This window comes from Panicum virgatum, chromosome 2N (genome assembly GCF_016808335.1).
Source record: "Panicum virgatum strain AP13 chromosome 2N, P.virgatum_v5, whole genome shotgun sequence".
Lineage (NCBI taxonomy): Eukaryota > Viridiplantae > Streptophyta > Magnoliopsida > Poales > Poaceae > Panicum > Panicum virgatum.
This window is the reverse complement of record NC_053146.1, coordinates 43,652,509-43,665,657: the sequence shown is the minus strand read 5'-3', so window position 1 is coordinate 43,665,657 and position 13,149 is coordinate 43,652,509. Positions and strand designations below refer to the sequence as shown.

At 53.5% G+C, this 13,149-nt stretch overlaps 1 protein-coding gene across 1 annotated transcript; it reads left to right on the top strand.

The window, feature by feature from the left end:
- The first annotated feature begins 10,410 nt into the window (after positions 1-10,410).
- On the top strand, positions 10,411-11,898 carry LOC120662655 (probable xyloglucan endotransglucosylase/hydrolase protein 28). The gene is made up of 4 exons (XM_039941757.1): positions 10,411-10,633; positions 10,865-10,965; positions 11,079-11,287; positions 11,760-11,898. Exons 1-4 carry the CDS (start codon positions 10,411-10,413, stop codon positions 11,896-11,898), a joined length of 672 nt encoding a protein of 223 aa, XP_039797691.1.
- The last annotated feature ends 1,251 nt before the right edge of the window (positions 11,899-13,149 follow it).

Sequence of the window (13,149 nt, the reverse complement as noted above, 5' to 3'; positions counted from 1 at the left end):
CTATACCCCCAGAAGCGCCGACAGAAGGGAGGAAGCGGAAAGACTGTAGCCAAGGATGGAGGAAAGTGGCGCTTTTGAAAGAAGAAATAGACTCAAGCTTTGATTCCTGAAGACAGACAACAGTGGGAGAAATTGAACTGATAGTGCGCTTAATCTCAGAGCATTTATCCGGCAAGCCCAGACCCCGCACGTTCCAATCCAAGATGGAGATAGTACGATTACACATCATAACAAAAGGGAACTCCCGGCCGGAGCCAAAGGGACCAGAAGAAGCCGGTACGCGGTTGAATCAACCAGCAACGAACGACACAGGGCACTACCACCGCCCAAAGGTACAGAAAACAAGCTAACACAAGCCAACAGCAAGGCAGAGGGATCGCGAAGTTCTGAGCAGGGGAGGCAAGAGCAGTAATGAGGTCACGCGGAGAGCAGCATGCCATCAATCACAGAGCTGTCCTCCGGATCGAGTAGGTCGAGGTCGCTGGGGGACACACCGCAGGCAGAACCAAGTTCACGGGCGTCCTCCAGCGGCAGAGATGGCGCAACAGCAAAGTCCTCGACGAGGTCCAGAAGCTCGACTGGCAGTGCACCGGGCACGGTGGGGGGCGAGGCACAGCCCGACCCTCCATCTTGCGCTTCTTCAGGCGCGACGCCTTCTGCATGGTGGAGATGTAGAGCGGGTCCTCAGAAGCGGCGATGCATGGCCTGCGCCGGAGGCGGCCCGTGATGCAGCGGAGAGGCACCGACAGGGCCGCAGAAGCCAAAGAGGAGCGCTCCACTGGGCAGGATAGAGGCGCAGCAGCAGAAGACTGATCAGGCCCAGGGAGGCGCAGGACCAAACCAGCAGCCATCGGGGGTCCCCCACACGAGACAGGCATCAGCACGGAGGAGTAGCAGGCGCCAGAGGGCACCAAGGTCGCCGGCCCAGCAGGAGCGAGGTCAGGCAGGGACAGCCCACGGTCCCCGCCCAGGAGCCTGGGGACGCGGCCCAACAGCACGCCCACGGAAGCGGAAACAAAGTCCACCGTGAGCAGGCCATCCAGACCCGACAGCAGCGGCAGCATGGGGACCCTAAAGCAGCCACCTCCGCTATCGGCGCCTTGCACCGAGATCAGGAACCAGCCAGGGGTCGCACAGACCTGGACAAGAGGACGGCCAGCGACCGGGGAGGCTAGTATGCGAGCACGAGGGGGGGGCGACAGAGAGCAGCCCAAGACAGATCCACCACTGGATGGGGGGTAGGGGGAAAGGAAGGAGGGAGGCGAGGGAAAGGCCCCGTTGGCCTGGGAGAGAGCAGCAGGACGGGGGAAAGAGGGGCATCGGACCCGTTGGAATCAGAATTAGAATCTGAGTCAGTGTCGTCCTCCTCGAAGTGTATGATGTGGACCCTCCCCATAGAGCCAGACCCATCGTAGTTCTTGAAATGAATGAGATGAGGAATGTCAAAGAGACTTTTGACCTTGACCATGACAATGACAGCCGAGTAATCCGCTATAGTGAGGCACACAGGGTCAATGAAGTGAGGGTTGCCAAAGGGGGGAACAGAGTGCATTATATGCTCACGGCGCCAATGCTCAAGGGGGAAATCCTCAATGGACAGGGCAATGAAGGCCTCATGCTGAAAGGAGAAGCGGTTTGCAGTTTCTTCGATGCGCTCCAGAGACACAGAGTGGCCGCGGAAGAGGAAGGGCGGGCGAAGGACCGAAGCCTCCCGAGCAAAGACATCATCGAAAATGACCAACTGAGAGCCATGGGAGGAGGGAGCGAAGCGGACACGGGGATTGCCACCAACAGACTGGAAAGCACGGCGAAGGAAGGCGGAGGGGGCGGCAACCGGGGGTAGGATGGTGGCAAAAGTGAGATTACTGAAGCGATGCATACGAACAAATGGCATGAAGACGTCGACATAGTCTAGACGCAGAGGCGGATCTATAGGGTAGTCCGGGTATGCCATGGCATACCCTAAGATCCACCCCGCCCTGGAATCAACTGCGCAGGCGCGGCTGCCCTTCGGCTTGGCCACGGCCTGCCCACACACGGATCGTGTGATTTGGGCTGCAGCTAGACGAATCATACTGCGGTGGACTGATTTGGACAACGGCGTGGTGCAAGGAATCAGACTGCAGCACGGCGAATTCGGCGACGCTGCGGGAGCTCGGCGAGTCAGCGGTGCAGAGGAAGCAGCACAGCGCGGAGCCGGCGGCGGTGCGATGGAGCCTGGCGGCAGGCGCGCAGAGCACGTGCCGGCAGTAGTGTGCTGAGCAGCAGGCTAGCGCGCAGCGTGGTGGTCTGCTCTGGTGGCCGTGCGGAGCCCGCAGTGGCCAGCAGTTCTGCGCATGCTTTCAGAGACGAAGGGGAGGGGAGGAAGAACGAAGGTTCATGATAAATGGCCTCCACAAAACTGAGATGCATGCTAATAAACATCAGTAGATTAATAAATGATAAATGATGTCACATGTAGATTAATAGGTGCAAGAATTGAGAAATTAAGATGATATAATTAATACTTTCATGAACTTTAGAAAGTATAGCCTAATGGAAAGAAATAAAGTAATCTCTTTGAACAATTGTAGGTGTTCAAGCTTATTTTATGTATTTCTAAGATTTAGTGTGCTTCTATTATTTATATTGTAATCTATGTAATCATTGAACCTAATTGCTAAGGTACCAAATTGCTCGTGGAAACTTTTTTTTGTTGTATACTGATTTTTTAGATTGTACTAAATACCGAATTGTATACTAAAATTTTGACATGGCATACCCTAAGTTTCAATCCTAGATCCGCCACTGTCTGTATGCGAAGGAGGCACAAGATCCTTAGCGTCCGGCGCACCGGGGACAGGAGAACCAATGGTGGGAGGAGTGGACGGGGTGGAGACAAAAGAGGGGGTCGAGGGGTTTGGGGAAGGGGGCCCATCGAACACCGACCGAGGAGAACCTGGAGGAGATTCCCCAAGAGGCAGGTCCAGGGAGGATCCGGGCCGAGGGGACGTGGAGCGGGGGCGTCCGCAGCAGAGCTGTCAGACAGTGCGATGACAGAGGGCGCCCCGGCTCCAGATGTCGGCGAAGCGCCGGGCGAGGTCGAAGCCGCTGACCAGGAGTCCGCCATGGCTGCACAGCAAGGAGGGGGAAGGCGTTCGGGGGGAACAGAGTTAGGAGCCAGGGATAGAGGGGAAGGAGGGGTAGTGATCCGAGGTCGCTTGCAATACCTTTCAGTGTGACCAAGAGACCAGCAGCGGTGATACCGAACCGGATCCCAGCACTGCGCACGTTGGTGATCGAGAGCCAGACAGCGGAAACACCGCCGCCAGAGGGGAGGAATGAGGGGATGGGGGACTGGGATGTCTAGGGGAGGAGGCGACGGCCTGCGCAAAAGATAGGGCAGACGCCAGCGGTGGAGGCCAATCGCCGGGGAAAGCAGACGCAGCTTGGCGCGACGCGGGGGGCGGAGGAGCGACGTCAGAACGCACCGAGTTGGCTGGAGAGGGAGCGGGTGGGGGTGGACAGCGCAGAGGACCCGGTGCATGGAGGTGCGTCCAAAACACCCAGGGAAAAGTCTCCTAAAAGAAACAGGCACAGGAGCGGTCTAGGAACACCACGACTACCGAGATAGGAGGTCGGAGGAGAAGTTAAGGGCGGGACTGGGCGGTCAAGGACGAAGCCAGCTGGGTCAGACGCATCCAAGGTGCCTTTGCTAAATCAGCCAGAACTTTGAGCCGTAGGGAGACCATAAGCATCCGAGTCTCGCAGGGGGGGAAACAGACCCAAGATGGAAGGGAGGAGGTGCTGAGTTGCAACAGGCAATCCGTTTGAAATTTGAACAAAACAGAACGCAGCATCCTGAACGGCGTGGAAGTGAAGCAGCACGCCGTCGTGGAGCAGGCCGGCGAGGGAGACGAGCAGCGCCGCCACGGAGGGGCAAGAAACATCAGTCCGGAAGATCAAAGGATGAACACGCCGAAGGCGAAGGTGGTCGTCGCCACAGCCCAACCAAATGTAGAGAGCATCAAGAAAGATAGGGAGAGGAGCGTTGGCCATGGCCGGAGTTACCGAAACCCAAAGGAGGGGTAGGGCGCAACAGGGGAGACGAAGCCGGAACTAGGTCCGCGCAAACCGGGGTGAAGAAGATGTTGAGGACGACGTCGACGAAGAGCTCGCCCGGATGCGAACCCCTGGCCCGGGCGCGGCGGAGCATGTTGCGGAGTTGAGGCAGCACCCCATTGGCGAGGAAACCTGGCCGGAAGAGAGGTCGAGAGGCGGCCGGAGACAGCAGGCCCGACGAGGAGAGGCCAGCAGCAGCCATAGGGACGGGACCGGGACCCGGAGAGGAGGAAGCGGAGGCGGAGAGGCACAGCGGCTAGGTGCCGCCACTATCTCCCATCTTCCTTCCTCCTCGGTGGTTAGGTCCTTGGTGGGTGCCGCCACTATCTCCCATCTTCCTTCCTCCTCGGTGGTTAGGTCCTTGGTGGAGGAAATTACTTGGTGGACTGCTGATGAAAGGCTGCTGCTGTGGAATCAATGATCATACGCGACGTTATTTCTGCGTGACAGCCGGGACCTACAAAACTGTGAGCGATCTCATCTCAGCTGATATGCTTGTACTCCCTCCGTTTCAAATTATAAGTCATTCCAAGAATCTTGGAGAGTCAAACCATCTCGATATTTGACTAAAATTATAGAGAGAAACACAAAAATTTATGACATCAAATAGTTACACTATAAAAATATAGCTAACAAAAAATCTAATGATACTTAATTTGTATCATAAATATTATTATTATGTTATATAATTTTGGTCAAATTTGAAAAATTTTGACTCTTCAAATTTTTTAAAATGACTTACAATTTAGAACGGAGGTAGTAGCACTTACTAGGGCCATGAACGGATCTCAGTAATTTCCGATTATTTTCGTTGATTTACCTTGATGTGAGGGAGCCCTGCGGCTTGCCATGATGGCGCCGTCCGGATTATTGCCAGCATCATGTCTGCACAAAAAGCAAGCGCGCGCATTTCCATCCACGGCAGGTCTTGAAACCCGGAAAGCGGGGTGGTACGGTAACCTTTGTGTGCGTGCCGACATGTAAACTGGTCACTAATTACGAGCCAGTTCATCATCACGGATTTTGGAGTCCTCCATATTTGTCCTAAGCACGTTAGTGGCTTGTAAAACAATAAACAAACAACACCACAGTAGATTTCACGGCTAAGGCATCACTTTGCATTTTGGTTTTTTGGATTTTTGGAAGAGAATTTTCAACATTTGAAGTACATTGAAATTAAAAATTAAAAATTGGTGCTGCTCGAGCTACGAGTACATTGATCAGGTTAAACAAGTCTGACGACCTTGCAATCCAACTGATAGGCTGCTCAATACACGAGGAGGAGGGGAGGTAGAGGTACGGCGCGCGCATCTTCGTCAACAGACACGAGGACGTACGCGACAAGGATCAGTCACACGGGGTTGGTTAGCGAAATCCGGTGTCGTCAAGTACCATCGGATGGATTCACTAAGTTTTTTAAAGTAGCTAAATGTTCGGATGTCAATTCGAATATTTAAATATTAATTTAATATAAAACTAATTACATGCAATTAGGGCTCTAGACGAGTACATTAAATATAACTAATGTACGATTAGGGGATGATTATTATAGCAATTAGTGATCAAATTATAAATTAATTAGATTTAATAGATTCATCTCGTGATTAAATCACAAATTCTGAAATTAGATTTGTAATAAATCTATGTTTAATGCTCCTAATTGATTATGCGATGTGATGTTGCTTATGACTTAAACTGAAGAAAAAAATAAGGCCTAAACAGAAACAACCGATCAAGGCTACTCCAAGTAACCAACACATGCTTCCAGCCGGGGGGGCCTCGGGGCTCGCCGAGAATATCCGGGGGTCCTTGCCTCTTTCACAGATCACGTCTACGAAAGAGAACCGAGCGGGTTGGTCAGCACCGCGGGTGTGCGGCGGCCGGCGCGGGTTCGATTCCCAGAATCGATCCCGCGTTTCTCATCGTGGGGGTACTGTTTATTTAAACAGTTAGTCCCTAGTGGTCTATAACACATGCTGGGTACTGATGTCCAAGACCATCTCTTCAAAGCAGGCGTATGAGTGTAGGTTGTAGGTCTTAACTTGTGCATAGTTGGTGTGTGTGGGTGTGGTGTGTGTGGGGTTCTATGTGTAAGTTTAGATGCTACAACTTGTACTACAAATTAGGTCAGTCACAAAAAAAAAATCACGTCTGGACACGAAGACGATGAGGTAACTCTAAAATTTAGCAACATCCTATAAATTTTTCCAATAAAATGTCGCTCTGGACCGCAAAAACAAACTCAACGGTGAACGACTTCTAAGCCATTAGCGTATGAAGGGAAGGGCAAACGTCCAAACACGTAACGTCCGGTACAAAAATACAGAGGACTCGGATGGGAATGGGATAGCGCGTACGTATGTACATATGGCTGTAGTCAGTACAGGCAGGGCCCAGGAATCCAAGAGGCTGCGGGCCGACAGGCGGGGGCGACCACGTCATTTGGGCTTTTTCGAAATTCCGAAACAAAACAGCGCCACCCTCCTCCTCCACCCTCTCTCCCTCCTCCCTGGCGGGCGCGCGGACCGAGGAGGCAAAGGCAGCAGGCCTCCTACCGGGAAAGCGGTGATGAGAGAGAGAGACGGCACTATAGTTGTCCAACGGACGAGCCCGGCCCGGCATGATTAGCTCGGATAACTAATCGTGCCGGGCCGGGCCGACACGCGTGCCGAACGTTGTGCACGAGCATGGCACGGGGCCTGTTTGGCGTGCCGGGCCGGCCCGATATGCCAGGCGGGCTTCGTGGGCCGTGCTAGCCCGAGCCCGGCTAGGCATCTGCACCAGGCCACCACTCTCTCAACTCAGAATGATTTCAAGATATCAAATTCACAAATACATTGAAGATTTCACAGAATTACAGATACACAGTTCAAACTTAATCAATGATACATCATACACACACAGATCATAGAACAGAAGCACATTTCATGATAACAAATTTATTAAGTTGATCTGTTTTTTGTGCTGCCTCGTTAAAAAACCTTTGTAGGTAAAATCCCACACCTCGTGAGGACAAAACCCTACAAAGAAAAAGAGTACAGCCAGCTCTAAATATTCAAATGTTCATCACAAGTTCAAGTCTTGGACTCCACAGTCCAGACTACATAGTTATACAGATTCAACATCTAAATATAAGTTTTCAAATGATTCTTCAAGTTCTTCATCCTCTATGAGATGCTGAAGTCTTGCATCAGCTTGCTCCCAGTCCTTGATCAGAGCCAACATCTCCACGACCTCAGGGCCCAGACGCCGTCGTCGCTCCTCGATAATCCTGCCAGTCATACTAAATGCAGATTCTGATAATATTGTTGAAACATGTACAGTCATTACATCTCTAGCTAGAATTGAAAGAACAGGATATGATAGCTTATGCTCATGCCACCAGTGCAAGATATTGAAATCATCATCATACTGGTTAACAGTATCACTGTCCAGATAGGCAGACAATTCAGAACCAGATGCTAGAGAAGCACCAGAAGTTGCAGCTTGCAACAGAGCACTAGCAGAGGTCCTTTTATGCAAGGAGGAAGTAGAACCAGAACCAAGACTAGTAGTAACACAACCAAGAGTAGTACCAGACAAACTAGAACCAGAAGAAAAAGACTCACCACCAAAGATTCTTCTCCAAGCAGTTTTTCTCTTACCTGTAGGGCCTGGTTGGGTAGCCCTTTGCAACCTTACACCACCAAACTTCTCATCATACTTAGCAAAAATAACAGACAACTCAGCCCTTACCTCAGTCAAGTAGCATGAGTAATCATTACCATTAAGCTGAGATAGAAGTCTAAGAACATTGGTGAAACCTTTCAGCTTAGCCCTAGGGTCTAATATAAATGCAAATGAGTAGAGCATGGGTATGTCACACCAGTATTGCAAGAACTTATCTTTCATAGGAACCACAACTGATCTTAAGTCTCTATCATTTTCATAATTATTTAGATGGCTAGCTATCTCAAGAACATGATGCAATATTAATGGAGATATGGGGTAATAAACACCAGATATAACAACAGTGGAATCATAGAACTGTTCAAGGAATTCAAAAAAAAATTCAGCAACATACCAGTGCTGGTCTGTCAAGAGTGGCTGACCATCAACTAAAGGATGCTGGGTAGTGATGAAAACAGAGAATGTGGCCTTATGGGGCAGGAGATGTTTTAACATAAGATAAGTAGAATTCCATCTCACATCCATATACAAGCCAAACTTGCGAGGTCTTTCACCAACAGCAATGCAATATGACTTGTATGCAGCAATGCGCTGGTTAGATGAGTTTAGAAATGATATAGCAGATCTAAATGCACCAAGCATTGGCTTAAACACTTCAAGGCCAGCCTTAACAATAAGATTTATGATATGATAAGCACATCTTTAATGCAGGAACAAGCTACCAACATAACCAGACAAAACAAGATTAAGTTGATTAATAGCCCTAGTGTTAGCAGCAGCATTGTCCAGTGTAACAGCAAAGATTTTATCAGTTAACCCATAATCAGCAATAACAGAAGTAATACGCTCAGCAATATTCTCAGCATTGTGAGACACATCAATCAACCTGAGACCTAAGATCCTCCTTAGCATTGCCAGACCAGATATCAGAAGTAAGAGCAACAAAGGATACAGACTTCAAGCACTCAACAAGCTGAGCACGACGTTCAGTGAAGTACTTGGCAAAATCTCTAGTGGTTGTTTGCTTAGACACCTTAGCAAATTTAGGATTATGAGCAGTAGTAATGTACTCTTCAAAAGCATCAGACTCACCAATGCAAATAGGCAGGTCAAGACGAGCAATTAACCTACACAACTGAGTACGAGCTACTTCTGGTTTGTACTCCCAAAGGTGCATAGAGCCATCAGGATTAAACTTAAGTTGAGAGTGAGCCATGGCATTACGAGATTTCAAAACAAGCCATATAGGAATGTGCCGCTTCAAGTGACCAGTACCATGGGTTGATCTACCAGTGAGGTTTTTCTTGTAATGCTTGCATCTAGCACCAGTTCGACGTTCCTTACCATCAATTACCTCATAGATCTCATCAAAGTATTTCCAGACCTTGGAGGTGGACGCCCTCCTCTTCCTGGTCGCGCCAGACTCCGTGGCAGCGACGGTGCTCGCGCTGCCAGGCCAGATCCAGGAGTCCCCTGAGGAAGGCCTTCTGGATCCAGGTCGATGGCAGCATTGCTGCCAAACAGCTCAGCGGCATCCGCAGACAGGTCATCCTCATCATCTCCGCGAAAGCCCATAGACCGCAACTCATTGTTGTAGGAGTCGTCGGCGGCCATCGCCGGTCTTCGGTCCCTCACGGCCTGCACAAGGAGGAACATCTGTGAGGGGGATTCGTGAGGAAGAAGGAGAAGAAAGGCGAGTTCTGACTTACCTTTGGCCGGAGCACCGAAGACCAAAGTTGCCATCAACGCCCTCACCGGAGTTGCAGGCCACACAGACTTGCAAAGAGGGGAGAGAAGGATTCATGAGGAAGAAGGAGAAGAAAGGAGAGAATGCAACAACCAAAAGAGGAACAAAACAAGCAAAAGAAGGAAGTATGGAGGGATCCAGGGACAGGGAGGGCGCGGGAGACAACCAAACCTAGCAGCAGTAGTCCAGCCCCACTGCCTCACGTCGTCGCCCCTACCTTTCCCCTCCTTCTTCCTCAAAAATCCTCATTGCCGGTCATGACAGGTTGCCAGATCTGGCCGAGGAGAGGGGAGGAGGTGAGGGCCTGAGGGGAGCGGCGGATCTAGCCGAGCAGAGTCGGAGGAGGTCCACTGGAGCGGTGGATCTGGCCGAGGAGAGGCGGAGGAGGTCGGAGAGCGGCGGATCTACGTCGGAGAGGTGGGGTGGAGGTCGGGGTGGAGCGGATCTGGCGAGGAGCGGGGGAGGCGGAGAGGCGGAGGAGACGAGGCGGCGGTCAGGCGGGCGGGGAATGGAGGGGGCTAGGGTTATCGGCGATCCGTGCCCGCCCCCTCGCCCTTATATATGGCCGGCCGGCTCGGGCTGGCGGGCTACGTGGGCCTTCGTGCTCACGGGCCGGCCCACGTGCCAAGTCGGGCCGGCCGCTAACCGTGCCGGGCCGGCCCGGGCCGGTTTACCTTCGTGCCGGGCCGGGCCGTGTACCGGGTCCAATTCCCATACTTCGGGCCGGCCCACGAGCCTCGGGCCTGATGGAAAACTATAGACGGCACACAGCAGGAAGAGGCGGAGGCGGCCCATCGCAATAAAAACCGTGACCCTCACCTCCCGGTGCCGGGCAGAGGAGGGAGGGGACAGATAGGCAGGGAGGTGTAGGTTAGGTGTAGTCGACAAGCGGGATGGCGTCCGGCGCGTCGTCGTCTCCCCCGCTGTCGGTGCTCTCGCTCGCTGCGGTCGTCGTCCTCCTGCTCGCGGCGCGCGGCGGGGCCAGGCCGCCGCACTCGCTCCGCGGCGTGCGCCCGCTCGCCTTCGACGAGGGGTACGCCCAGATCTTCGGCAGCAGCAACCTCGCGCTCCTCCGCGACGGCCGCCGCGTCCACCTCGCCCTCGATGAGTCCACCGGTGAGCTGCACTTGTCCCCGGCTCCCGGCCCCGCCGCGAGCTGACCGTTTCAGTTTTGACGGTTTCCTTCTCCTCCCGAGATTTCGGGGGCAGCCGGGGGGCGCATTGCACTTTTCCCTTTTCAAATCGGTCCCTCCCATAAGCAGGGGAGGGGCATCCGCCAGATTTTCGCTAACGTTTTGGGCGTCCGTGGCGAAACCCGCCGCCCGCCTTTCTTCTTCCTCCGCGCAGGCGCCGGGTTCGCGTCGCAGGACCTGTTCCTCCACGGCTTCTTCAGCGCCGCCATCAAGCTGCCCGCCGACTACGCCGCGGGCGTCGTCGTCGCGTTCTACGTACGTGCCACCGCCGAAGCCGATCCATCCATCTCTCTGCCCTGCCCGCCATCGAACGCTGACGGAAAAATAAAAGGCTTGGGTTTATTTCTTCTTGCTTGTCCCGCCCGCAGCTGTCGAACGGCGACGTGTACGAGAAGACGCACGACGAGCTGGACTTCGAGTTCCTGGGCAACGTGCGCGGGCGCGAGTGGCGGGTGCAGACCAACGTCTACGGCAACGGCAGCACCCACGCCTGCCGGGAGGAGCGCTACGACCTCCCCTTCGACCCCACCGACGACTTCCACCACTACTCCATCCTCTGGACCAGCCAACGCATCATGTGAGCAGACCCTCTCTCAGCTATCCCCCCCTCTGTTCTTGTGCTTGGTGTGGGGCTCATCTCATGGTCGTCTGCCAGGAACCGGAAACGCCTCTGTTCTTTTCTTCCGCCATGTTTTTTTTTTGAACGATTTCTTCCGCCATGTCTCTGCGTGCGCTGACAGTTTTTGGGGGAGCCCTTTTGTTTGCCTCTTTTGTTGCTGGCGTTGTCATCCTGTGACTCCGGCCAATTTTGGGGCCATTCCAAGATCTTTGCGCCCGTTTCGATGCGCATTTCTTGGATTCCCATGCCAAAAGGAGAAGCTGAAAGATACTCTTGTCGCAAGAAAGGGAATCACATGGGTCTTGCATTCAAATTTGGTTTCTGCATCTGCATCTTTTCGGCCTCACCGAGCTTGATCGTCGATCAAACAGTTCGTCGTTGTTTCTGCTGTGCACTGACATTGCTTGGGGTGTTGTTACCGACGGAACAGATTCTACGTGGACGAGACCCCGATCCGGGAGGTGGTGCGGACGGCGGCCATGGGCGCGGCGTTCCCGTCCAAGCCCATGTCCCTGTACGCCACCATCTGGGACGGCTCCACCTGGGCCAATGCCAGCGCCAGCCATTGATCAAGAAAAAGATACTGCTCATTCGAGGCTCGATCCTGTGAGGTTTACTGCGATTTTTTACCGCTCGCGTTCAGGGATCCGGTTCAACTGAAATGCCGTCCCGTGACGCCGAGGTCGCGGGGGCTCCGTTGGTATGGTATGGTATGGGGGGGCCTCCGCCGCCGCCCGCCGGCATGCCTCCGTGACCTTCTCGGTGGCTCGGCTCGACGCGTCGTGTCGCGTCGCGTCGCGTTGATGACGGCTACGACGGCGGCAACAGCGTCACACGACACACACGACACGATATGTGTGGTTGCCGCGTCAACGGGTGGTGCCCGTGTCGGGGGTGGGGGTGGTAGGGTCTGTTGTTAGCGTTCTCGGGCGGGGTCGCCGGCCCGACGGTGGTTCGTGTCGTCGGAGGAGACGGAAAGATTCTCATCTTCGGAGATAACGACGAACGGAGATTCCTGCCACTGTACCGGGGCGCTTTGTTTGCGCCCGTCACTGTTCCCCAACGCGGGAATAGGGAATCAGGGTCACTCGCGGATGTCTGATGTCCCCCCTCTCGGTGTGGCAGCTTTTTGGGAACTAAACGCGGCCCACCAAACTCAAAACTGTGTGTAGGTAAAAACTGCGATAGGAAAAAACTGCACTGTAGGTTTCACCTCCAAGTCTGCAAGTGCGTGCATATGGATGGCAATGGATAAAATTCGCGCGGATAGTAATTTCAAAAACCTGCACCCGCAAGCCAAAACCCGTGCCCGCACCCGCGCCCGCAACCCGTGACGGATAGAAACCCAGACCCGTATCCGATGTCCGCGGATACCCGCATACCCGCGGGCACACCCGTCTACCCGCAAACTTTAGAAAATCAAACATAAAATTTAATTTAACGGCAAACAAAAAATAATAATTAAACAATAAATAGCATATATATGAATTTAAACAACAATCAAAGAGCAGGGGGCTGGCGTCCTGCGCGGCTCCCCTGGGAGGGAATCGGCCTCGGGGCCTTAGAGCATGTATTATAACCGGCGGTAAACGGGCTGGGAACTGACGTGGCCGAGGAGAGAGACGGAGGCGGGCGACTCGCTCCGCGCCCGCTCAGGCTGGCGGAGAGGCACTCCGTGCGTTGCTATTGGCTGAGCTGGCGGGGCCCGCCACCATCGCCGCCTCCCTCCCAGCCGGCGGTCGGCGCACTTATAAAACTTTCTCTTAGCGGCCTGGCCTAGTGGCCGTTGCGCGCGTCGCCTCTAGGCGAGGAGGGAGGGT

Bases quoted from the DNA above. Each gene is read 5' to 3' on its own strand.
- LOC120662655 (XM_039941757.1), top strand. From the start codon at position 10,411: ATGGCGTCCGGCGCGTCGTCGTCTCCCCCGCTGTCGGTGCTCTCGCTC. The intron at 10,634-10,864 runs GTGAGCTGCACT...TCCTCCGCGCAG, and splicing joins CGCCCTCGATGAGTCCACCG to GCGCCGGGTTCGCGTCGCAG. The intron at 10,966-11,078 runs GTACGTGCCACC...TCCCGCCCGCAG, and splicing joins GCGTCGTCGTCGCGTTCTAC to CTGTCGAACGGCGACGTGTA.